A 26,519-nucleotide genomic window follows, 5' to 3' on the forward strand; every position below is an offset into this window, starting at 1 on the left:
CTCGGTCCACCTAGTGGGGGGTCGCCCAACACTGCGCTTTCCGGTGCGGGGTCGCCATTCCAGCACCTTGGGGCCCCAACGTCCATCGGCTCTTCGAACTATGTGGCCCGCCCATTGCCACTTCAGCTTCGCGACTCGCTGAGCTATGTCAGTGACTTTGGTTCGTCTGCGGATCTCCTCATTCCTGATTCGATCACGCAGAGAAACTCCAAGCATAGCTCGCTCCATCGCCCGCTGAGTGACTTTGAGCCTTCTAATAAGGCCCATAGTCAGCGACCAAGTCTCGGATCCGTATGTCATCTAATTAATAATTCTGTTCCGTAATTCTGATTATTAACAGTTATTCCCGGCAAAGATGTACCGCCAAGCGATTTAGCGTGTCGATACGATGTCGTGTAGAAACCGAAATGGGTTTGGATTTTCATCCTACGTCTAACAAGTTAGCCCTCTTCCATCTTAGATTGCATCATCACTTACACACAGATGAGATTGTAGTCACGAGCTAAATTGTAAAGAATAAAAAAAAACTTCATCAGATGCGTTCGTGAGATTACAGTCTGGTGGAGAAAACTCTTCCGATCCTGTGAATTGTTTTCCAGCTAACTGAAGTTAAACTTGGTCCACTTCTGGCATCGTCCATTATTTTTTCTCGGCTCCGCTGTGCTGTCTCCGAGTAGAACGTTTCATCATGTCTTCTGGAATCAACCTAAGAGAATCCACTTTGCCCCAGAAAGACTATTTTCCTTTTCATTACAGCTGTCATCAGCTATCAGCAGTATTTATTTATAATTACATCATTAAAATCGCTACCTTAAAAAGGTGTGGACAAAACGTAACATGTTAGAACGGGATGTCATGTAAGGAATGAAATGAGTCACAAAACTTTGGTAATTTTTTTATGCAGTTTACCTTCATACCTGAGAATTTTCTTTATTCTCTAGGTGTGTGAAGTCTGCCATAAGGCCAGCGTGATTGTCTATTAGCGTATCCTCTCTCATTCTTAGACGAGACTCGTGCTTAAAAGCCGAATATGAGTTGTTAATGATGATGATAATGAGTCTTACATTGTCCAGTTCTACTTTTTCCTCCTGATGGTCTAAATTTTATGTAAAATACTACTATTTTTCAATTCTGAAGAATTGTATCACTTCATCGTAACGTCAGCCGTTCTACCACAGGACTGCTAGGCATCGCAGAGATCTACACCGCTACGTCATCAATATTCCTCGGACCCGTACTAAGCGGTTTAGTTCCTCGTTTCTTATACGCACTGCAAAGATGTGGAATGCTCTTCCAGCTTCCGTTTTCCCCACCTCCTACAACATGGGTACCTTCAAGTCAAGAGTGAATAGGCATCTTCTAGGCAAGCGCGTTCCACCATAGGCTGCATCACTGCTTACCATCAGGCGTGATTGCAGCTAAGCGCTTGCTTATACAAAATAAAAAAAATAAAAAAAAAAAAAAAAAAAAAAAAAAAAAGTCAGCCACTATTATGATCACAAAATCATATTTCGATATTTTCCTTGACCGTGTGTGACTGGCGTAACGTAACCTACAGCGAGGTAGCTACCCTCACCCGCGGATCTAAATGTAATGGCTCTCGTAATGCGCTCGGCGACGTGTCGGTTCCGGGCCGTTTGTCGGAGCAACTACCCTACTTCCCTCGTTTGCTTTTATGATCCAACATACAACATTCGTTATGGAATAACCCCAAACATTGAATGTTAAATGTACCTTGAATTTTTCACTGGTTTACCCGTCGTGGTACCTTTGTGTTAATTTATAAAAATTTTGCTTCTGTGAATGTGTAACAAAATAACGCTCCATAGTTTCTTCTAGTTTAGAAAATAACCCGCAATTTACTATTTTAAAATAAAAAGTACTAGTTAAGTTTCGTCTTTCCAGAAGAGTGGTTTCCTTGTAGAATTTGATCAAGCCAATGGCAGTAACTATTTAGGTAGGAAATGATAGACTTGACTTTCTTAAAATACTTGTATAGAAACAGTGTTAAAGTAAAGTATTTTAAGACTAGGTATTGTACCTACTTGTAATGTGCTTTTTCGCTACATTTTTATGGATAATATGACAGAACTTCGTCAGTTGACTCATCCTAACCACCCCGATAATTAGATTTGTATACGAATCCAGAATGTGTCGCTAGATGTGCGTAAAAATTAAAAAAAAACCAATCAATTGTTCTCAGCCTCTTCATATTATCCTCTGAAACGGTTTGCGTAAGCTTCTTTTGCTCAGTAAAGTATGGATAAAGATACATATCGGCGTTCGTGGCGTAAATTAAATTCCCTCTACACAATTACCATCGCAGCTCGTGGAGGTTACCTCGCCTCAGGTAATGGAATCAATTTGCCACCGATGCCTTCGCCGATCTAATAATATTTAAATGTCTGCAACAGCGTGATACGCGTGTGTAAATAAGCAGATTAGATATATACTCATAATATAAGTATTTGTATAGATGAGATTTTGCAAGAAATCGTAAAATTAATATAAAAAACATTCAGTTGGTCCACATTGAATCTTGGTTTCATATGGGTCGCGGAATGAATTAAAACATACGTATAATCGTAGGTAGTGCGGTAACTGTAGAGTTCGGACCATGGATACTTTAGTAGGTAGAAGTCGAAACGTTCAAGTAAAAAAGTAGGTAATCCAAGTAATTTTTTCTGAAGAAAATATGAAAAAAATATGAAATATGATAAAAGATATCCCATGTAGGTATGTCCCCCCTTCGCAATACACCCTTAAAAAGCTAATCATTGCGATGTTTTTAAAAGATTTGCCTCGAAGCTAAGTATCTAGCAATATGAGACATAATATCTGAGGCCACAAATAAATGGATTTATCAAAATCGTACAATTAATATACAAAAAAGTTATGTACGACAACAAAGAAAACTCAGGTATTCATAGCATGAATGAATAATTAAAGTATCTACTAAAAATACAACATTCCAATTATGGATATCCACTTTCTTCGATACGCCTTAATTTCTGCAAAAACTCTGTTGAAGTATTTTCTTTGTAGACATCTGTGGCAAACGAAACCGGTGCTACAAATATAGCAGACCCGTTCACTTTATTTTTGTTTTAGAACTTGAGTAGAGATTTGCCGAGTTGCGTAAATACATTTTCAAATAGGCACGAAACAAGGCAGGAAAGATTTAATAAAACAGAGATTAAGTCTCAAGGGTAAGCCGATTAAATTTACTCCAAAACGCGTCGAGGCAATTTGCCGCCAACATCCTGGCAAACGTTAGGGTTTCCTCGACGCAAATTGAATTAGATATTTTTAACCGACCACGGGATGAGAACTTACCGGTCCTTTTACTTATAGGCACTAGTGTAATCTATACTATAAATGCGAAAGTAAGTCTGTCTGTCTGTCTGTTGACGTCTGAACGGTTGAACCGATCAAGATGAATTTTGGTATATTGATAAATGGGACCTTGGAGCAAAACATAGGGTACTTTTCGACCCTAAAATAAAAATAGAAGGGGGTGAAATGGGGGTTGAAAGTTTCTAAAGAAAGTCCATCATTTAAAGAGTTACAATTATAAAATTTCATAAATCATAAAAAAATGTGAAATATAATTTGACTCAAGAATTTTTAAAATTCAACCCCTAAAGTGGTAAAATAGGGTTTGAAAGTTTACATTGCTTTCCACGCGGACGAAGTCGCGGGCGTCCGCTAGTATTATATAGTTTAATAACTGTCCCGTCCCGTCGTATATGATTGATTTTTGTTGAATTATGTGCGACTAGACCCTAACCCATATATTTTTTGAATTGCACACTATGTAGAAAACATATTTATATAAATAATTATTTATTAAAGATATATCTACCAATATCATAGCATAACAATCTTTGCGATTGTATCTACAACTAAACAGGGCAGCGGGTCTTTTAAAATGTGGTTTCAATGTGGTCTAATGTGAAATCTATCAAAAAGCTTTCTTTAATTTCAATAAGAAATCTTCCTCTCTACCAAGAAGGAAATAAAAATATTTCTGTAAAAAACCATCCGTGTTCGGGGCGGGCACCTGAAGAAAGTTTTCTTCAAAGCTTTAAAGGTTTCTTTTCATTAAACTTTCCGCTGAAAATGTTTTTGAACGATGCGCGTTTCAAAGTTCAAGCTTCACCGTTTGGCGGACTGATTGACCGTGGTCAGCTTAAAAAATGTTAAGAAAGCTACCTGTCTTTTTCATTTTCCCGAAATCCTATATATTTAATATCCTCTAACTCTTTACCTCTCTTTGTCTCACGCATTGCTATGAAATCAACCGCGTGCTACCTATTCCGCGCAAACTTAATTACCGCGAATCACGAGCTCAGTTCCGCTAACCGCTAAAAGGACATATAAATCCTTGTGAACTATTAATTAATATGTCATATATTTAAGAAATTAAATATCACGTGTATCAAACGGTGAAGGAAAATATCGTGAGGAAACCTGCAAACCAGAGAATTTTCTTAATTCTCTGCGTGTGTGAAGTCTGCCAATCCGCATTGGGCCAGTGTGGTGGACTATTGGCCTAACCCCTCTCATTCTTAGAGGAGGCTCGAGCTCAGCAGTGAGCCGAATATGATGATGATGATATTGTGTATAAAGACCTATAGTGATTTACCAGTGCTCTTGGACAATTTCCCGCATCGCACGCCGCTTCTTCGAATATGGTGAAAACGCCGGTGGGCACGGAGAAGAACCAAACTAAGTTATTCCTGTCTATTCCCGTTCAAATAACCAGTTAAGATCCCTTACAGTCCTGCCTTAAGCTATCGAAGCATTTTTGGCGTTAAATAGTCACCAGTCAGAGAGTGTTATTTTTTACAAAAACAATAATATAATTTTAAACGGGTACCACCATAAAACGACGAGATTTTTAATGTCGATATTTCGACCCAGTTTCATGGATCGTGGTCACGACGGGACTGAAGTTGCGAGATGCGACGTTGACATCAGCTGTTAGGGGCAGAATCGATCTACCCTCTTTCTTGTTCTTTTTTCTCTTTTTTCAACAACCTCACGTTTTTGTCTGTCTAGGCAAACCACACTCACAACATCGCTTTTGTTATTAGGTTTTTCGTGGCGCCCTCTTGGTTTGCACAATTTCTACACCGGATTCCAATCGCTGGCTAGTTTGAAACCATCTTCCCGATTGAAGTTATTGTATTTTCGAATTTCAATGGCTTCTCGAACTACTCGGGGCATATATTTATTTATCATGTTCATCAAACAACAATTAAATAAATTAAACATAATTCAATAATTAATTTCAATCGGAAACTTTTAATCGAAAACTGTATCTCTTTATCAGTATTATCGATTTATTCCTTAAATCCGATAAATTAGGTTTAGTGGGTACCTAAATGAAAGATATTCTGATGGTCTTAGCCCTCATTCGCCAAGGTCTATTTTCAACGCCTAAAATTGAAAATACAACACTGCTCGAAAAAAAACGTCGTGTTTTAAAAACTTTATCATGTGAATTGGGAATGCATTTGTTGTATTTGAACGCTTTTTTAACGTCCGTTAAAAAAACTCTTATGCGAATGGGGGCTTAGTGTGTACATTTTCCTCCAAATATCTTAACAAACTTTATGTTAGGGGAAGGGAAGTTTGGTTGGGTAGGCAAGTTCTTTTATTACCCAGCGAACCGAGATAGGTAGAATTAGATTAGTCGCGTGTTATTAGTTTAGTTAGAATTAACTTGGGATCGGATTTTAGTTCCAATTAGTTTCTTACGGCCGTTTATGTTTGGTTTACATTAGCATTTATTAGGAGTACTCGTAGATGCCGCGTAGTTTCACCCACGTGGTTCCCGTTCTCATAGGAACACGGGATAAAATATAGCCTATAGCCTTCCTCGATAAATGGGCTATCTAATATTGAAAGAATTTTTCAAATCGGACCAGAAGTTCCTGAGATTAGCGCGTTCAAGCAAACAAACAAACTCTTCGGCTGTATAGATTAAGGAAGAAGCCATTTTTAAGAAGGATCTCAACCTTATTTTGCAGGCCTTCGTATGAATATCGATTTTTTTTATTAGTCCTCAACAAGGGACAGGTATTTGAAGATACAGTCTGTACTCTGTTCAATCATGTTGAAAATGTTTCAATTTCCGAAATCACATTTTTTTTCTGAATCAAATATTAAAGAGGAAAATCGGGAAACGTAAATCTTACCCAGGTAATTCAACGTTAGGTACACGCGAAAATAAAATCGCGACAAAATATTTGTCGGAAATTCATTCTTTTCTCAAATTGCAAAAAGCAGCCCCAACTTGAGAGCCTCTTTAGTACTCGCAATAAGAAGTTTACGCTTTCGTACATATTTCTTGCGCGAGACTCTTTAAATGGATTTTTTATTTACTTTACTACCGTGTTTTTATAATAAACTAGCGGACGCTGGCGACTTCGTCCGCTGTTAGACCTCTTTAACTCGGCCCCGGCATTCGTTCTTAGCGGATGTCTAATAGCCAGTCAGGCTAAGTCTAATAGAAGAGGCAAATTGTAAGAGGCAACGCCGAGACTAAATCTAGGAGGCCACGCCGGTACAAAATCGAGGGGACCATGCCCAACGCCAAGTTTAATATTATTTACCAAGCCTTGTTAATTTTTTTTGTGGTCGTAAAAAAAGTACCTACCTGTTGTATGTCACTGCACCTAATTAGCCATAGTAGCACTCGGTAGCTTTTTATGCAATTCATTTGTGCACATATGACTCATTACATGACAGTGACATAAATAACCATTTTGTTATAGTAAAAATTTACAGAAATTAGTGGAATGGAAGATAGACCCTGGAATGGAACCTAGGTCTGACATTAAAAGTAAAAAAGTCAAAAATGAATTTATATCAAGTAGGCTCAGTATACAAGCACTTTTGATACGTCAGTTAACTATTTGTAAAGATTCTACCACCGGTTCGGAAGGCAGATTCTGCTGAGAAGAAACCGGCAAGAAACTCAACAGTTGCTCTTTTTTAAAAAAAATCATACAATAATATTATAATTACAATTTATGACAACATTACAATTTCTTATAGTTTTACTTCCTGTGTGAAGGTGGAAGCTGATCCAACGACATTTCGACTCAGACTTGCAATGTGTGAACAATTCGAAGCCACTGGTCCAATGAGGCAGTCAGGCAGACGTTATCTGGGTCGGCCTAATCAACAAATGCATTTGACATGTGTAACAGTATCTAGACCGCGAACTCCCCTGCGATACCGCCCCCTCACTACCCCGCGTCACCCCCTCGCAACCCGCAAATGGCAAATGTATGAAAGTAATTTGAATAGTGCAGTGTTGTGCAGGTGCTTTGATTTATTCGGAAGAAGTAGCTCAAATTATTTATAAATTTTCGTAATTATGTTGAATAACACTTTATTTGAAAAAAGTTGATAAATCGAGTATTACTTGTTCATGGTTTACTTTATTTATATAACAGAACCACTAGATGAACTGATCCAATGTCCGGTATCCAATGGGCTCCAGAGAGTTGCTAGAAGCTGGCCCAAGATCGTGGTGCTTGGAAGACCTTACAAAAAACATAATGTGTCCACAAAAAAACATCAATCTCTTACACAATTTTGTGCGCTCGTCAAACTCTATATTTTTCGCTTCGATCTCGAAATAGAAGAATAATTACAACATAGACCAAATATGTATAATCTACCTATCCCCACGGGATCAGTAACATAGATCTTTTAATCAAATTTGGCTACATACACACTTTTTATAGAAAAAAACCGGTTGTCTGTAAAGTCGGTTTACTGACGATAGTTGAACGTGACAACGTCATAAGATAATACTGATGGAATGTTTGCATTTTTCAAAAGACAATATTCGTTTTTCTAAAATACTGTTTAATAATATTCATAAACCACAATATACTTTATTTCTTGTAAAAAAAAGTTGGCAACGCTAGAGCGAGGGAATGACGCATGACGTCATCATTTTTCGAATTGGCTCCATCGAATTTTATGAAGTTGCACGTCAAAATATTTGAAGAAAGTACTCGCAACTTATAGTAGAACTTAAAGTAGTACTAGTAGTTCAATTACGGTTGAAGTTGAAGGAATTTATATCTTCATTTGGCTTTATTTTAATTCTAACTTCCGGTCCAGTTCGACCCCGCAGAAAAAAGGCACAAGGAGGTAGGGTTGGGATGAATGAATCGTAAAAAAATAGAAGAAATTGTTAACATGTATAACGATAAATCATTTTTAACAATAAGATTATATAAAATAAATCTATTCTGTCAAACAATAGGTAATTATTAAATTTTACTTCTGGCATTACTCCTTAATATATCAACACCCATCTTGATTGCGTCTCTCGCGGTTCCAGGAGCGCACATAACTCCGTAACCGCCATGTCCGTAGCAGTGTACCACCTTGACGCCGTCGACCACTTCCGGTTCCACCCTCACGGGCATTCTATGCGGTCGTAAACCTACTCTATGCGCGACGATTTCCGCCTTCCTCAATGAGGGTATAAAGTCGTAACAGCGTTCCAAAATGGCTGCCGCATCGTATTTGCAAACCTCTTTGTTATAGCTGTCGTATTGCCGAACACCTCCCAACGTTGCAACGCCATCTATACCAGGGATTATATAAGTATCATAGTCCCCATAGAATGCCATTTTCAACCACGGCGCCTTAGCTTTTGCAATTTGTCCACGCACAGAAACTAAGTCGTGGTCATTGCATAACACCTTTGCGCCCAAACCAGTGCAATTGAACACTAAATCATATTTAGAACGTAGTGACGCGAACGAATCGATTCTTCCATTTTCGATTTTTCCACCCTTTTCAATAAACGATTTCTCAACCCACGGCAAATATCTATCGCAACCAATTTTTATCGTTGAGAAATATGACCCGTATTTCCATCCTTCGCCGCATAATTTGAGCTCATCTTTTTCTACGGGTCTGTAAATAGGCACCAAGTCTTCTATCAAATGGTTTCGGGTAATGAAATAATTTTCTTTTGAAAATATATAACTAGATACAGGCATGATACCAGCTAGAGGTGCTTCAGGTGTTTTTAAAATGTCTTGCCAATAGTACCAGGACTCGTTTATCCATTTTTTAGTAACTTCTTTCGTGGGTCCCTTGAAACTCGTGCCAGGTCTGAAGATACCCGCTGCAACACAGCTGACTGTGTCTTCTTTAAATCCTTCGGCTATAACAGTAATATTAGTATTTCTCAACTCTTGCTGCAACATCGCGCCCACCGTCATACCGATCACGCCGGCCCCTATCACTGCTATTTTCGGATTGTTGCTGTCCATGTTTATCTGAAACAATAAAGATAAGTTATATAAATAATGCCTATCATCAATGTAGTCAATATTGGTCTCGTTATTTGCATCCATTAAATCCTTTGTTATATACTAATACTAGCGGACGCTCGCGACTTCATTCGTCCTTTGATCTCCTTAATCTAGTTCAATCGCAAAATCCGTTCTTAGCGGATAGTTACTAACTATATACTACCTCCCTGCCTAATTTCATCTTTGAACTTTTCGATTTCGTGATTAATAACATTTCGCATTTATATATAACTTAATACATTCAATGCGAAAGGTCATCATCAGGATTGTATAATTAAATGGCATGATAACAATTATTAATATCAATGCGTAACCCAACCCACTTGATATTGCAACATTTTTAAACTATCTACTTAATCTGTACTAGTATACGACGGTCCCCTGGCAATTATTGTCGTCAATCACTTGATTGTTTGATCACCACTATTTATGATGGCAATAATTTTGATATCAAATAACAACTAATTTATTGATTATATCTACATACCACTGATGGTGGAAAGCTCGGTCTTGTGCTACTTAGGTGCTACTAATTACATTATGAACGATAAAATATATCTAACCTTTAGTTTGAAATACACAAAATAGAACAACAAAGTGCTTTTTTAGGCACGGAGGTGTAACACCACCAACAAACTTTGAGCTGAGATTGTACACTAAAATATTTTAGAAGAAATAAAAGCTTAGCATTTCTCACATCGACTTAGGACTCGAACCCCGGATCTCCCGATGCGAATCAGATACCTAATTATACTTGTACCCGTTAAAACGGTGACCTACTTACTACTATTTTATGTATGTAGTAATTTAACCTGTATATAAAAAACTTAAATAATTTGGCCAATATGGACAATACACAAAAGTAAGTGTAAGTATAGAATGAGAAAAATAGAGTTGAATTTAAAACTCGCTCTTGCGAGACATACAAAGCCTCGTTACAAAATAGCCTGACAGGCATCTCTCCTTCTAGAATTTAGAGACTAGACGCACCACGCTGCTCTAATGAAGCTTGGCGGGCGCAGAAAGATGTTTGTAACTCTGTGACGATCTCTATTACATTTTAATGATAATGACCGGGAACGACGGTTTAAAGTGCTCTTCTAGGCACAGTGCTGTAACATAACAATACCAAAACTCCGCTGAATCTTTTAGAGGAAACTATATCCCTTTATACAAACCGGCAGGCTCACATTCATAATACTTGCTCTGTAACATTTCCGTATTGCTCAAGCTGTGTCCACAAATACTGGTTTATTCGCAAAAACAAAACACGAATGAATGACCTTGGAGTTGTATATAATACATCAAGCAAATTAATATTAATGAACTGTATTAACGTGACGATAAATAACAATTTGATAGTCATAATATACTCACATAATTTAAATTATTACATAATACCAGTATTACACAATATTATACGATATACAGAAATAGTGTTTTGTAATGCACACCATTGACAATCAAATTATTCTCACGTTTCTGCAGCGCAAACGCTGACTGATGACATATGCTCTGTATTGACGGTTAAGGTTCAAACTTTAAGTTTAATTCAAGTTTTAGTTTAAATTCAAGACGTTCAAGGTTCGACCCCGTTCTTAGGACTAACGTCGCACCCACTCCTATCACATGCTTTTCGCCTAAATTGAGGGAGTAATAATCGTGAAAAAGAGATAATAATTAGTATTTATCATGTACAATATAAACTATTAAAAAAAATACCTATAGGTAGATGTTTTTTAATTACTTATCTTAGACCTATTAATTAACTTAAAATTACTATTAAATAAGTTATGAACATAGCCATAACTTATTTAATAATAATTTCAAGTGTATACATATAATTAATGGGTCGTAAATTAGAAGAAATAATTCAAATTAATGAAATGCCATATTATTTTCTTTTGATGCGTTCATAGATTTGATGCGTTACATTAATTGGCGATATACATGTATATTTTTCGACAGTTACAAAATTTAATCGTGTTCTAATAGACATTAATTTTTGATTTAGCTGATTTTTCAATCATTTATCATTATAATCTAATTATATCTAGGGAATCCAGTCAAGCTTTGCTTTGACAGTTACGCATCCAACCAATCGCAGGAAAGCTATTGGCGACAAAATAAACAAAGTTTTTACTCGCATAGTATCATAATTTAATAAGAGGGTCAGACCTCCCTCTTTAATGGAGCCCCTCTCTATTAAAGAGGGAGGTCTGACCCTCTTTAATGGAAAAATATCATCTTATTAAATCTGCCCCTGTAGTGAGCCGTTAAAAAAAATATGATGACAGAAATCTGATTCTAATTATTTTTGATCTACATTTTACACATAATTTGTTTTATTGTTTTTGAATTAAATTATTTAAGTATTAAAATATTAAAAATAATATGTATTATACTTTATAATAAAATTAATTTAATCTTAATAATAAGTTGGTAATAATACTTTTTTAATTTAGTAATGTTAAATACGATAACACTAGGTAAAAAAATATACTTACATTCTTATCGTCAGTAAAAATAGATTTATTTTGTTCCAGAAGCCCGGCCACAACGCAAAAACTACAATCAACTGGCGTCAAATGAAAAACTTGACAACAGGCAAATTGAAGACATTCACATAGAAGAGGCTGACATAGATTCAGATGCTAGTAGTACTGACTTAGAAGAGCGGGATACGAGAAATGTTTGCCCGCCTTGTGCGCATGACCGGTACAACAACAACATCCGCCGGCACGCCCACGACGATTTCAGTGACGACACAGATTACGGTGAGCGAAACTTTCCATTTATATGAGTTTTAATTTAACACAAAACACAATAAATAAATAATTATTTTAATGATAAAATTCGTACTTTACGGTTTTTCGACCCTTCACGTTTACATCACTATGTGTCAATAGACAACTTGGAAGATACGCTACCAACTGCTAGATAGTTTGACAGTTCAACTTTTATGACTCAATTCTGTCAAATTGTAAAAGTCGACGAAACATTGTTCTTGTTTTGACGAAAATTTGAACTGATTTTTATTAAATACATATCTCGGCATTATTTCGTGAAAAATAAACGTAGAATATTGCAATAGCGATCACAGTGCAAAATGGCGAATCTGAAATCGGATTTGGATCAATACTTGCTACAGAACGAGAATCGAAGGAGCTATAAAATCAGTTTACCATTCTCGACTCCTAGTTTTTTCTCTCGCAGTAATGAGGAAACTCCCACCAGCACCAGCTCAACCGGAACTTGGTTTGAGAACGTACAGAAAGAATATTTCACCTTGGTAAGTACGTTGTTTTTTTATTGTAAAATCCATCATTGAATAATTGTTCATCCTAGATACGTTAAAGTTGTTGTCATTAAGATTATTGCCGAAAACTGTGTTGACTCAACGATTACTATTGCTCTGATAGTCACTCAAACTCTATAATGAAAACTGAACTACAATGGCATCATCTAAAGAAACATTTGCTGAGCAATTGTTAACTAATTATGTACAATTCGACATTGTTTATTTGAAATAGACAAACTTTAGAGACTATTGGCAAACTGAAAGACAGATCTACAAAGAACAACCAGCAGAAAACATCAGTTGCTCATTAAAATATCAAGTGTGTACAATATTAGTTTGTTTGATACTTTAAAAGTGTTTCTAAGCTGAGCCTACTTGTAATAAATTGATTGGTATTAAATATTACTAATAACAAATTTGAGACACCATATAATGACTATGTCCACCATCCCAATGGCTACCCCGCAGCCGATAGCTCAGTGTTGATTGATCCATGTGGATAACATCAAATGGGTCATAGAGAGCTGTTTGATGCAGCTCGAGACTGATATTTGGAAGTCCATGCAAGAGTTCTATGTACAGTAAAGGATACCCACCAATAATGGCAATAATAATGACAATAATATCTCAATAAAAACAGCCTTCCAATATTTCAGTTTACTTTTTTCACTGTACTGTAAAATTAATATCACTATAATGTGTAACTTAATATATAAATGTGAAAGGTCATCACAAAATCTTGATAACCGCTTGTCATACAAAGATGAAATTTGGCAGGAAGGTAGACTATCGTTATTAGGTATTTACTAAGAACAGATTTTGTGATAGGGCTGGATTAAAGAGGGTTTAGGGTGGATGAAGTGGTGTCCGCTAATAGTAATATATACTTAATGTTCTCTTTCCAATATTTCAGAGTCGAACACAGAGGTTCATGGGCTTTGGCATATGCTTGTCGCTGGGAATCCTCTGCTTCATATTGTCATTCTTGTACATACCCTTCCTACTGCTGCAAGCCAGGAAATTTGCCCTTTTGTTTACTTTGGGGAGTGTCTTCTTTATATTTAGGTAAGTTTTATATTAAGAAAGATTTTGTTAGAACTTTGTGATGCTTAGAAAACTGACTAAAAAGAAAAACAGTAATGCTCTATTATCTTTATTAACCCATATTCGGCTCACTGCTGAGCACGAGTTTTGTCTCAAAATGAGAGGGGTTAGGCCAAATAATGGATTATTTGACCACACTGGCCTAATGTAGATTGGTAGACTTCACACACTCAGATATTTAAGAAAATTTTTCAGGAATGCAGGTTCCCTCACAATGTATTTCCTTCACCATTTGAGATGATATACGTGTGAGATATGTGAGTGAAATTAAATATTTCACCCACTTTGTCGTATATTCTAGTTAATAATATTAGTATATTAGCAACTTATTTTCTCCTATAATTTCCAGCTTCAGTTTCCTGTATGGCCCATGGGCTCACATGAAGTCACTGTTTTCCAAGGAGCGAGCAGTCACCACAGTGCTGTACGGTTTCACTCTAGTTGCCACGCTGTACTGTGCACTACATCTACAGAGCACAGCCCTGACTATCATCTGTGCAGTTGCACAAGTGCTAGCACTCATGTGGATGATGCTCGGATCTATACCGGGAGGCTCATCCGGCGCCAGGGTGATAGGGAGCATGTTCAAGTCCTCAGTATCAAATACTTTGCCCATATAACAGATAAGTCAACACATTTGGTTGAATGTGTGCTCACCTTTATTATTTTTAAGGATTTTTGCACATGATGACATTTTCCACAGTCATTGCACAACTAATTGAAATACAATATAATATTGTTTGTTAGTCAAAATTGTGAATATGGATTTTACTGTTAGGCTTTATAAGCTGTAAATAGATATAAGCAGGTGTAGGTTCGCATAATATGTACATAGTTCTCAAATCTGTAAATATAAAAGGCAACTTTTACTGACTGATCTATCAACTCTATGATCTATGAATAGCTATGATTTATGAAAGCACAGATAATTATTATAATATAAGGCCAAGGAAATCAGCATGAAAGGATTTTACAAATTCCCTCTTGGCCAAGGGGAATTCCTGTGGTATAGTAAAATATTCCAAGTTCATACAGATAACTACAGCACAGTCTCATGAGGATCAGCAAAATAATAATATGTTTACTTTGCTACTCTTTATGATCACTTTATATACAATACACTCTACATTATATTTCCCTCTAATAAATAAGAAATATTTTGAAACTTTCATATTCACAGGCTTTGTATATCAAAATGGTCTAAACATGAAGTTGTATTTACTGCACGTCAAAATATCATCATGTGCACTGTAATTACTTTTATTGTAAGTATTTTACATTTAAATCTATTTAATTTAAATTTAGGAGTAACCTATGTAATTTCAGAATATGAAAGGGTTTATGGCAAATTATATAAACTAGTGATTCTCCTCATATCACTTCAAAGGTAGCTAAAGTTAAAAGAATTTCTAAATGATATTTTGAAATTATCCTTAGCCTCTTAAATTCTCAAGAAAATATGCTGTTAAAAGACTTCTGATAAAGTTTGGGTGTCAATTTTTTGATTACCTACACTTTTGAGGCTTGAGTTTGTTCCCTGCCCTATTGTGTAAAATATATTATTGTGATAAAATAGTCATGTTTCTAACATGTCCAATATTTACCATATTGGTCATGTTAGAAACTCAGAATACAGAAACCATGTTCAGTTGTCATTATTAAGCACGCATTGTGTTCAAAAATTGTAACTGTCTATGCACAACACAGCACACAGAGTGACAAATCGCTTCTTCGTGATATTACATCAAAAAGAGAGTAAATTCAACAGCTTCATTCCTATGCATTTACACCTTTTGGGGTTTTCTGTATCCTGAGATTATAAACAAAATTTATGTATGTATAGAAACATGTACTTATCTCTTAAATATAATATCAATGGCTATCTGCTACTTTGTTATTTATTTATATATTTTTTAATTAAACAACTAACATGACTTTGCTGAGTTTTACAATATGTGTGGGTAGTAATATGCCCTTTTAGCTGACTAATGGTTCGAAGCTCAAAAATTTCACTCTTTGTAATATGAACCAAAATCCTTATTAAAAAATGTTATATTATTGATTATGAAGACTATATTGCTAATTAGGTTTATATTGTAATTGTAAAATAATCTAAATTATATACTTAATTATGATTCTTTGTGATGTTATGAAATGCATTTTTATAACTTAATAAATTACATACAGTGAGATGTTATTACACCTAGATTAGACAGCACTCCATAGCATATATAATAGCTTTACTACAGACTATTATCAAATCAATGTGATTTTAATTTAAATGATTCTGAGATCATCCTACTCCTAACAAGTTAGCCCGCTTCCATCTTAGATTGCATCATCACTTACCATTAGGTGAGATTGTAGTCAAGAGATAACTTGTAACGAACCAACCAGGGGGTACAGAGATGTGGAGGTGAACTATGTTTTTATTTTTAAAAAGTTTATTTGTACATAAACTTAGATTCAAAATAAAAAATCTTTTAATGTGCATTATTAATAAATACACTAATAGCAAACCACTCCGAATTCTTGGGGTAATATCATCTCCATGTGGTTAGGCATTTAAAATTCTTAAGATCCTTATCTATAACTTAAAAGTATAACACTAACGCACAACTTTGTATTTTGTATTTAATGGATATGCAGTAAAAAATCTCCCTTCGAAAATTGGCAAAAAAAAAACCATTAGTCCTAAAATGTGCGCCAAGAGGTAATATGAAATATCCCTTTGACGGGCATTTTAAGCCTATGTAGGCCTACCATGCGCCGACGACATAATATCTCGTGAAGAAAAATTAACAAATATCGATCAATACGCTGCTATTGCTCGACATTTGTCTGTTTCTCTTCACGAGGTTGTCGTGGTGCGCATCGTAGGTCCACAGGAGTGACATTTGTGTCCTTGTTGCTGTCTATAAACATTGTATTCGTCAGACTACATTGAACATTTGGCACTAACTTTCTGCTATTTTGATTTAATTTTACTTAAAAAACGCCCAAGCGAGATACTTGCAAACAATATCTGAAATCAAGAGATGAAATATTTTTTATTGAGGTTATTTTAGAATAATTTTAATTTATTTCTGATTAATCTGAAATTAAATTGGGAAATTCAAAAGCGGTCAGAGAATGTGTAGTGTATGAAATCAAGGTCATGTTCCTGAGTGCGAATGAAAGCAAAACTTCACAAAGGTTCCGCGAAATGACGCCATCTATACTGACCATTGGCCTCTTTTAATAAAAGGACGCACAATCATGTAGAAAATATCATTTAAAAACTGGCCAATTTTGCTTTGGCATTTTTAGAATTATTGGTAAATAAAATTATATCTAAAGACCTTTAGATATAGTCCAATATTCAATAAAATCTCAAATTCAAAGCAAATTCAGCCTTAAGGATTAAGTTTAAGGTTGAATTTGCAAATGCGACTACTTGCATTGAGTGCCAAGAAGTTGTGACTTGTGTTTGGCACTCATTGAGTGGGGACGTTTTTTGGTCGCTGATTGTGCATCCACTTTTTAATAGCTGATCGATGATACTGACGGACTAGCAACGTAATGATTCTGACGCAGACAGTAAATGACTGCACCAGTAAGCCTAGGTTGCGATATTTGGAAATGATAAACGAAAATGTTTGTATTGATAACTGTTACTGAATTTATTTTTATTTAGAAAAATTACTCAAAATGGCTGACAGAAGAGATGTCAGACTTCAAGATAAATGTTCAGTGCCTTTTAACTTGAAACTTTGTACGTTTATTACTATTTTATGTGACTGGCGAATCTAGAGATGTCCTACAATTTATTCTAAATTGTTCTTCCGAAATTTTCAATTTTCGAGCTGCATGGAACTATACCGTAAAATCTTGCCCTGACTATTGTAATAAAAAAATCTTCTTTTGAGATTACCTACTTATTTAAATCTGTAACGTATTTTTATATCAATGTTACTAAACAAATCTTTGTGTGAACATTTATAAAAATTTTGCCTGGAATGTTACTATTTTTATCTATTTAGGTTATGAAAGATTCTGTGGTATTTAACTTTATAATAAAACTTTAAAATCTCATTTACTTTTTCATTGACATCCAAAAAAACACCTTTTTTAAGTTTTTCCAAAATAAGTATTTTGTTAGTGGAGCTGCCGCCTGCCACCAACTCTAAGCCTGACTAGAAACATAATGAAACCTAAAGAAAAAAACTGATTTCTCCATTGGCATATAAAAAATGTGTGACGTCCCCATCCAGTTTCTATTCCTAGTCGAGCATAGATTACAGCATAGACTGCTAAAAAGTAGGTACATAAGGCGCCCCCAGAGGGTAAATTAAAATGGGCACCCTAACTAACCCCAACCAAACCAAGGTTCTATTTTTCTATTGTGTAGATTCCTATCAAAAGTCAATTTTGTAATTTATTTCAACTTGATACCCATAAATGTATTTGTTATGTAGTTTATGGAGGATAGGTACATCTACGCGAACGAAAAGGTTCTTTATCACAGTCAGACAACGAAGTCAATCGAAAAAAAATACTTGGCAGTGAAATGTAGACTGATTCTTCTAGATTGGGCACTTTGCATTATTACACATTAAAACTAGAGCAGGTAGGCAATAGGCATTTTCTAGGTAAGCGCAAAGAGTAAATTGGATAAGCGTAGCCCATCTTACACCATATCTACTAACACTTAAAATCAAGTGAAATCATGGTCAAACGTGAGCCTATCTAGAATATAAAAAAATCATTTTCTTGTACACTAATGGACCTCGTCAAACAGTAGGTACCTAAACTACCTAAGCCTCATGTATCATGTATTGTGTTACAGATGAAGCTCTTACATGCAACGTGTGCGACCGGTCGTTCTCGACGCGCCGCCAGCTGAGTGACCATCAACAGAAAAAAAGACATTTCGGGTAAGATGCTCCAATGTAACATAAGTATAGCTTGGCAAATTCGTTCGTGACATTCCCATGATATGCGGGCGATGGGGGGAAGGACTGACTGCGAGGGTTTGATGTCGAGCGCGCGTTGCATCGATACCCCCATCCCGGCCCAGGTCCGCGTGGGCCGGGATGGGGGTATCGATGTCCAGTCCTTCCCCCCGTCGCCCGCATATCATAGGAATGTCATCAACGAACTTTGCCAAGCTATAGGTCGTACCTACCTATGTCGAAAGTCACACAGCTGTGTCTTAGGTATTTGTAACTATAAGTTGCTTGGGTTACAGGTTCATTACAGTTAACAGTTCATGCCACCAAGCACGTCGCTAATAAATGCAAAAAATGTACTGACTACCTCGAGGACTCATTACCTATACGAATCTGCATTAGAGAATGTTCCGTTTTGTAAAATTTGTTCGTATAGTGCCTACCCTGTCAAAAAATTTGTGCAACCAACTGGGTTTATCTATTGTGACAGACAGCAAAATGCTCTCCATTTGCAACGATTACTTTGATCCTTCAAATCCCTTGGCACTCGACCTTTTTCATATGTGCAATGGGTATGTCTCGCTTGTTCGACGTGGCCCACAGATGGGCTGGTGAAGTGGTGCAGAACCTTTTATTCATTTATTAGCGACGAATAGCTTTACTACAGACAATATTATCAAATCAATATTATGTTAATTTGAAAAAGTCTCCCTCTAGACCAATAATTCAAATGTCCCGTTTGCTTGACGCGGCCTTCGGGTGGGCTGTCGGAATGGTACAGTCACAGAATGTTTATTGGATACCTGCCTGTGGACAGACTAAAGGTAATCTTGGTTCTGTTTGTGACGCTACGGGCCTGTGTTCCAGATGCGGCGCGTGCGACAGCCTGTTCCCGTCGCTGATGGCGCTGGAGCACCACAAGGAGGAGTTCCAGCACTGGAGCGACTCCTCGTGCTCGCGCAGCGACAGCGACGACAGCAGCGAGTGCCACGAGGACAAGCACCGGCTGCTCTAATGCCACCACCTCATTATTGCCGGGGACAGGCCCACCGAGCTGGGCACTTTCGTTTAGACTAGCTTGTAAGGCGATGTGCGGGTAGATACACATTCTGTATGCGGATACTTGTATCGACATTAACTGCCTAACAGTATCCAGTAGGCCTAACATGCGACCCATCGATTATGTCTTTTTCTCTTACCGATATTTATGTAGTGGGTCGCATAATAAGCCTACTGGCCACACTTATAGAAGATATAGGGTTCAGACCATGCTGCTCCAATGTTGGCGGTCTTAGCCCTCATCAACACGAGAGCTTATTTAACGGGACGTTAAAAAGCGTTCAAATACAACAAATGCATTATCAACTACACGTTTACACGACTGAGTTTTTAAAGCACGACGCTTTTGTTCAAGCAGTGTTGCATTTTACGTAGCCGCCATAGCGTGCACATGCCTAGCGCGTCCGCACGCACGTGCACGCTGTTGGCGGGCGCGCACGCAGCGCTGCACCTCGGTTGCGCACCTTTCACTTTTCAGGCGTTGCTATTGAAAAGAGTAAACTCCATTCGTGCGACGGAGCTGACACACTTTTTTTTCATTCTATATTTGAACGCTTTTTTAAAGTCCGTTAAAAAACTCTCGTGCGAATGAGGGCTTAGGGTGATAATATATCAATTACCTATCCATGTGACTGAGATCTGAATGTTTCTGTGATCTGATGCCAGTAAGCAACCTATTCTACTCGTAGTAGAGTTATTCTATTAAATTATCCGGAGTAAAATCGCTTCAGTAACCGCAGCGCAAAGTAGGAACAAACATACACACACACACAAACTTTCGCCTCTATAATATTATTGTGATTAGAGTGGGGGAGGCGTGCAACGTGAGAAGTTTCCGTTTTGCTGACGTTCCATCCTTCACATAAACGCGCCTGTCTTTATCTTACCACTACAACCAAAGCCAAACAGTCTTCCGAAAATAGAATATAACTATACTTATTTTGTACTCATGTATGTGAATGCACACAACTTTCCCTATCAACCTTACATCATGCATGTTATGTTCAGATTTACAACACGCGATAGAAAGTTAAAAAAAAAAACCGTCAAAGTGCGTGTAGAGACATGCGCGTGGTTCCGTTTAAATTCTATTTGCACTTTTTATCACTTCTTCATTCGCCACCTCACGACTTGAGATATACTTATAGTCTAAGATCCGGTATTACAAATATATACCCTCATCTGTTATTTGTTAGTGATAAGAAATAAATGATAGATAATATTCAGTGGCACATTGCAAATAGGTTGCCTAGTTAAATTGCGGCCAACTGTTTATATTTATCTGGCAACCCCATAGTTGCAGTTTGAAAGCAGACAACCTTTACGCTTTCAATTCTATAGGGTATATTCTTATAACTAGTGTACGGTTTTAAATCATTAATCAAAGAGGGAAGTAGATTAAATAAAGGAGATGGTCCGTTTCAGGTCCACTTTTGTACCCCGTATCATTAAAATCTAAAAAATGCAAGGATTTATTAAAATTTAAATAAGCGATAAATCTAACTAAACAAAAAGTAATAAATAAAATAAAACCCAAATATTTGAGTTTTTAAAGTAAATTCGTACATTTGCATAATAGAAAATAGTTTATTTAATTTAATAGTTAATTTATTTCCGCCAGGGTACAATGACTGATCCTGGGCTCCATACAATTTTGGACCACGTTCCTTAATCATTTAATTTGACTAGGCAACTCACCGGGCGCAATTTTACTATTCAACCTATTTACAATGTGTCAATGTGAATATTTTCTATATTGTTTATTTCTTATCCCAAATAGGGATAAATAAACAATAGATGAGGGTATATATTCATTTTCCTTATGCCGGATCTCGTACTATTAAAGTTCAGATGCAGCAGTGTGCAATTCGTTTTTAACCGACCTCCAAAAATGAGGTTCTATTTTCTTCTGTAGTACAACAGGATCTCCCACCACCACCATGCACAAATATGGTTATGAATAAATATATTATTCCTGTGCCCAAGCCCAACGACGATAATGTCCAACGGCTGGCTGACTATTTTTTATGTATTATTAAATTATTCAAAAAACGCCTTTACTACATTTCACATTGCAACTAAATTGGATATATGGAAAATGACAGAAGAGTTTTTCATTTTCTAACGAAGTCTACAACTCAGTTTCTATCACATCAGGAATCTACGAGTACTACCAGTCTATTTCGCTACGCCATTATCTCTTAATCCTCGAAATTAATAACGAATCCATAAGATTCCAGATTAAAAAATCTTAACATTGGATAAATTTTTATGCAATTTATTCCTTTTATTTATTTTCGAAACTATTTATAACAAATTTTGCGATGATCAATCTGGAAGTTTTGGATTAATTTAACTTTCGAAAATTTCAGTTTGTATTATAACTATCTGGCGTTTAAGAGAATGCAAGAATAAGTATGCTACCCGCACAGCGCCCTCCATATCATGACCCCACATGTACAGAAAAACAAGACTTGTTCATCAGTTCCAAAGTTTATTAGATATAATAGTTCTAAACAAATCAGAGTACGGTTTTATTATGTAAAGAGAAATAAATAAAGGCGACATATTTCTACTTAAAAAAGAAAGAAAGAAACAACACAACTTGTTACTTTTTTTATTACAAATAATGTGTTAAAAGAAAAAACGTCAGTAATTTATCACTGTCAACTTTATTGAAGTTTAAATAAATGAACCGTTTCGCTGTTAAAATATCATGTATTCCGTTCCTACAAACTATGAACGTCCTACAAAATTGTCCAAAATTCGAACTTACGTAAATCTAATCAAAGATGAAAAATGTTAAAACAAAATCAAGTATCCGTAGAAACATATCAAAATACACTAGTTGCATTTACAATTCATACCTAATAGTGGATTCGCTTGATACATTGTTTTTTTTTCCATACGATGTTTTCGATACAATTAGTAACATTAAGGCACCTGACCGTATAATTCAGTAACTGTAAATGCCTCGTCACGCGGCCGCCCGGCGCGATGGCCAACACAACATAATCACAACGGGCTTGTATAAGCGCCTTAACATAAGACATTTAACATCAGTTGAGCTCCGCGGCGTGACGCGGCATGCGCGACTGCGACACCCGCGCGGCAGATAACATATTAGACGCCGCGCGCTGTCGCCGCTATACTGCTCGGAGAGCCGGCGTCGCAAATACACACCCTCATCTGTTAGTCATGTATGCTATCAAATAAATTATAGATTCAGTGACATTTGTGTCACTGAATCTGCGTTTGCCTAGTTAAATTGCGGCCAAACACATTTTTCATACAAAATTTAGGAAACTATGAACTAGATCAAAGACAACCTAATAAATTTAATATAAGCATAGAATAAGCTTTATATCTGACAACCCCATAGCTGCAGTGTGAAAGCATGCACCCTTAACTTTTTTAACTCTTTTGGATATCTATTAACTAGGGTACAATTTTTTAAATTAACCAATGAGGAAAGATTTAATAAATTTAAAAAAAAAAAACATTTAATTCGGCCGCAATTTAATATAATAGTGCATGTGAATATTTTATATAATGTATTTGTTATTCCAAATAAATAACAGATGAGGGTACACATTTGTGCCGCCGGCTCTCGTACTATACGCTGAGGTGCCGAGAGTCCGTCAGTGAATCCACGAGCTCTAAGTCCTGAAGCATATCTGTACTTGTACATAGTAGCGTGATATCCCGGCAATAATGCATATCACAGTATCGTAACGACTGATGTAGGTATCCTTGTAAATAAATATCGTAACGCTGCCTAGTGGAGTTTATATTCCGACTGCAGTTAACTGTATTAGCTCGAATTTCGTATAGGCTAAGTGAAATCTTATAGAGTAGGTACATAATTTGTAATCGATATCTCGTAACGTTTATCAGCTCTGAGTGTCACAATAAACGTACCCCAGACTCCCGTGACCCATCCGAGAATTTTTTAGTCATAATTTAGTCGTCGCTGTGTAACGTCCTGACTAGTCCTAGTGTTTTATAAGCTGAATGTGTCCGTACACCCACCTCGTACTAATAAATACGATTCCAAATATGTACAGAGTGTTTGCTTGACGGGGATCCCTGGCGCGGGCGGGACGTACACGAGTGTAATTTTCAATATCGAGTAATCAGGAATACAAATCACAAATCTTACAAAAGCATAATACGAGTAAGTGTAGGCCGCCGGGGCGGGCGGCGGCGCGCGGCGGCGGGGGCGGCCGGCGGGGGCGGGCGGGCAGGCGCCGGCGGCACTACGCCGTGCCGTTGAGCAGCGGCTCGGCCTTGGGCTTGGGCGCGTCGCGGCGCGGCTTGGCGGCGGCGGGCGCGGGCGCGGGCGCGGGCGTGGCGGCGGGCGCGGGCGCGGGGCCGCTCACGCCGTTCTTCCACCCGCCACCTGCACACACGCTCTACGTCACTACCAGAACATACATACTGTGTCAACATACACCTGTGCAGAGATGATGCTATAGTCGTACCTGTTCGTGCGTATTCAAGGGGGAAGAGAAATATTGTTCATATTAATGTAAATGTACTGTCTTGTAAATTTAGTACTACTATGAAAATGACAAATTTATGTAAAATAATTATTTAATTAAATACGTATTTCCAAACAGATCTCTTTATTATTTCCCAATAGACCGAAGAAATACTTTAATAAATAGCATTGAACACAGAAAAAAAGTGGGACACCTGTCTCAGTCATCAATAACGATGAACTGCTTTAACAGAATTTATTAATTTATAATTCGTGAACTCAGTATCATTCAGAAAATAAGCTCAACAGACTTTAGTAAGTTTTCATTGAACATGAAAATATTCTTCAGAAAACCATTACATGTCAACTGAGTTAGGGTAGCTTGCTGTTATCAACACAATAGAATTAACGAAGTTTAAAAAAGACAAGGCAATCTAAGATAGTAGCTCCAATATCTTAGAAAGGGAATAGTTTATTTCACGTCATATATGCAAAAATACACTACTTATCCCTGACGACTCATTACAAACTATATTAAAAGGTATTTTCTATTTTGTATAATATATGTAATGCCTACGGAACAAAAACTCGCATAAAATTATTTACTCTTTTATTAAGAAGACTGGACAGTGATTGCTCGAGAGGCAAAACTCCTAACATTTTTCACACTAGGGAATAAGATAGTCTACCAATAAAGCATTCGAGAAATTTGTGTGACATAGTCATAATTATACATCTCTCAACTTATTACACTTATTAATCTGAAAATTTTACATCATGTGTATGTATACATAGAAATAGGTGAAGGGCGTGCAACACTTATTACAACCAAGGTTAGTAAACATGCAAGTGTTAGAGACAAACATAATAAATGAAAAATGAATACATTATAAAAAAAACATTGTATAAAAATTAATAAATTAAATAAAAAGCTGGCTTTTTGGACGCAGTGATTTAGTAATTGTGAAATTCAGTTTTTTTGTTTTCCTACATGTGATTTCAAAAGCCTAGATTTAGTCAACTGTCAAGGATATGCTATGATATGATATATATATATATATATGATATGGATATATTTGGCCCATTGGCCACAAGTCCAGGGCTCTACTCTGCCACACAATGGACCTGACACCCCCCACACAGTGGATCCATGGAATGCTAAGATATTCTCTCTTGTTTCTCTTTGTTTTGTAGCTGTGCCTAATCTACAATTCATCCGTTAATTATTGTTAAAGGAGAGAGGGTGGATTTGCAAAGTGTAAGATTATTACAAGGGTTGGGTCCAAAGTTCTGTGACGCCACATTTTTATATACATAATCTGTGTAAACATTTATGCCAGCAACATAAAAGTGAACGATTTATGCAAAGCAAAACCTGGTTTCAGTTCAAAATGTAATAAAAATAAAAGGCAATACAATAATCATTATATGTTAATGATTATTGTATTGCCTTTTATGTTTGTTAGGGGGGAGGCGATCAACAAATATGGCTGGTGCTATATGTGTGTAAGTGCTGTTGTCGTGAAAGCATGCAAGTGTGTGTGAGTCTGTAATCATTTGATCTGATTTAGAAATTTTCCAATAGAAAGAGACAATATGTATACTTTGGACAAATACACAGACTAAGTAACTAATATACTTAGATCCTGTGATGGCCAGACTAGACCTTTGTCATTATAATATAATAATAAAGCTGAAAGTTTTTCAGATCCATGCTCCTGCCATATAATATAATATATTAAAAGAAAAAAGCAAAATGAATATGCAATAAAATCATTAAAATTTTCTTTTAGTTTTATATAGATCCGAAACCAAGGTATATTTTTTTAAATATTTCTTTTTTATGATTCGTACATGGCAACTGAGGCATTAAAAAAAGCTAACAACAAAAGAATGTGTCTATTTTTTTGATTGAATAAACATCACAGTTTTTTCATCGCTCTATTTTTGAGCTAGAGAGGTGAAAAAGTATTTGTAACTCTCCATGTCGAAATTGCGAATGAGTTTTTTTTAATTTTGATTTTCATAAATTCCTAAATATTTAGACAAGACGATTAACGGTCGGAGAAAATTGTGAGTAGTAACTGGTAATATATTATTAAGGTGATTAATCATTTGGAGGACTTCTAAATCGGAACAAATCCTGCATTAGAAATATATACCCTCACCTGATACATTGCATAAAGGTTGCCTAGTTAAATTGTGGCCAAACATATTTTTCATACACAATCTGGGAAACCAAGAACTAAATGAAAGGCAATCTAATACAGTTAAATAAA

The 26,519-nt window shown here is 36.4% G+C and overlaps 4 protein-coding genes across 8 annotated transcripts in view; 2 read left to right on the forward strand and 2 right to left on the reverse strand.

The window, feature by feature from the left end:
* Positions 1 to 8,212: 8,212 nt before the first annotated feature.
* Positions 8,213 to 12,033, reverse strand: LOC112046958 (D-aspartate oxidase). 2 transcript variants are annotated; one of them, XM_024083828.2, is made up of 2 exons: positions 11,870 to 12,033; positions 8,213 to 9,326 (listed from the first exon to the last, which is right to left on the reverse strand). In XM_024083828.2, exon 2 carries the CDS (start codon positions 9,318 to 9,320, stop codon positions 8,304 to 8,306), a length of 1,017 nt encoding a protein of 338 aa, XP_023939596.1. In that variant the 5' UTR covers positions 9,321 to 9,326; positions 11,870 to 12,033; the 3' UTR covers positions 8,213 to 8,303. The 2 variants fall into 2 exon arrangements, with proteins under 2 accessions (XP_023939596.1, XP_023939597.1); XM_024083829.2 differs by lacking the exon at positions 11,870 to 12,033 and adding an exon at positions 10,740 to 10,896.
* On the forward strand, positions 11,552 to 22,469 carry LOC112046968 (uncharacterized). The gene is made up of 4 exons (XM_052884022.1): positions 11,552 to 11,579; positions 11,909 to 12,139; positions 18,596 to 18,683; positions 19,566 to 22,469. Exons 1-4 carry the CDS (start codon positions 11,552 to 11,554, stop codon positions 19,711 to 19,713), a joined length of 495 nt encoding a protein of 164 aa, XP_052739982.1. The 3' UTR covers positions 19,714 to 22,469.
* On the forward strand, positions 12,328 to 17,841 carry LOC112046960 (uncharacterized). The gene is made up of 3 exons (XM_052883756.1): positions 12,328 to 12,654; positions 13,577 to 13,728; positions 14,117 to 17,841. Exons 1-3 carry the CDS (start codon positions 12,472 to 12,474, stop codon positions 14,385 to 14,387), a joined length of 606 nt encoding a protein of 201 aa, XP_052739716.1. The 5' UTR covers positions 12,328 to 12,471; the 3' UTR covers positions 14,388 to 17,841.
* LOC112046986 (FMR1 autosomal homolog 1) overlaps positions 22,411 to 26,519 on the reverse strand; it is a 33,263-nt gene continuing 29,154 nt past the window's right edge. For 3 of the 4 annotated variants that reach the window (XM_052883751.1, XM_024083868.2, XM_052883749.1), the window contains one exon: positions 22,411 to 24,159. In XM_052883751.1, the coding sequence (XP_052739711.1) occupies positions 24,017 to 24,159 (143 nt within the window). In that variant the 3' untranslated portion in view covers positions 22,411 to 24,016. Of the gene's footprint in view, positions 24,181 to 26,519 lie in introns of all 4 variants that reach the window. The other variant, XM_052883752.1, reaches the window with a different exon arrangement.

The sequence above is a fragment of the Bicyclus anynana genome, chromosome 10 (assembly GCF_947172395.1).
Source record: "Bicyclus anynana chromosome 10, ilBicAnyn1.1, whole genome shotgun sequence".
Classification (NCBI taxonomy): domain Eukaryota; kingdom Metazoa; phylum Arthropoda; class Insecta; order Lepidoptera; family Nymphalidae; genus Bicyclus; species Bicyclus anynana.

What these genes read in the sequence shown, in the direction of transcription:
- LOC112046958 (XM_024083828.2), bottom strand. Translation starts at nt 9,320, where the DNA reads ATGGACAGCAACAATCCGAAAATAGCAGTGATAGGGGCCGGCGTGATC.
- LOC112046968 (XM_052884022.1), top strand. Translation starts at nt 11,552, where the DNA reads ATGGAGCCCCTCTCTATTAAAGAGGGAG. An exon ending in CCTCTCTATTAAAGAGGGAG is followed by an intron (nt 11,580 to 11,908) that starts GTCTGACCCTCT and finishes ATTTTGTTCCAG; the next exon opens with AAGCCCGGCCACAACGCAAA. An exon ending in CAGTGACGACACAGATTACG is followed by an intron (nt 12,140 to 18,595) that starts GTGAGCGAAACT and finishes ATTGTGTTACAG; the next exon opens with ATGAAGCTCTTACATGCAAC.
- LOC112046960 (XM_052883756.1), top strand. Translation starts at nt 12,472, where the DNA reads ATGGCGAATCTGAAATCGGATTTGGATCAATACTTGCTACAGAACGAG. An exon ending in AGAAAGAATATTTCACCTTG is followed by an intron (nt 12,655 to 13,576) that starts GTAAGTACGTTG and finishes CCAATATTTCAG; the next exon opens with AGTCGAACACAGAGGTTCAT. An exon ending in AGTGTCTTCTTTATATTTAG is followed by an intron (nt 13,729 to 14,116) that starts GTAAGTTTTATA and finishes TATAATTTCCAG; the next exon opens with CTTCAGTTTCCTGTATGGCC.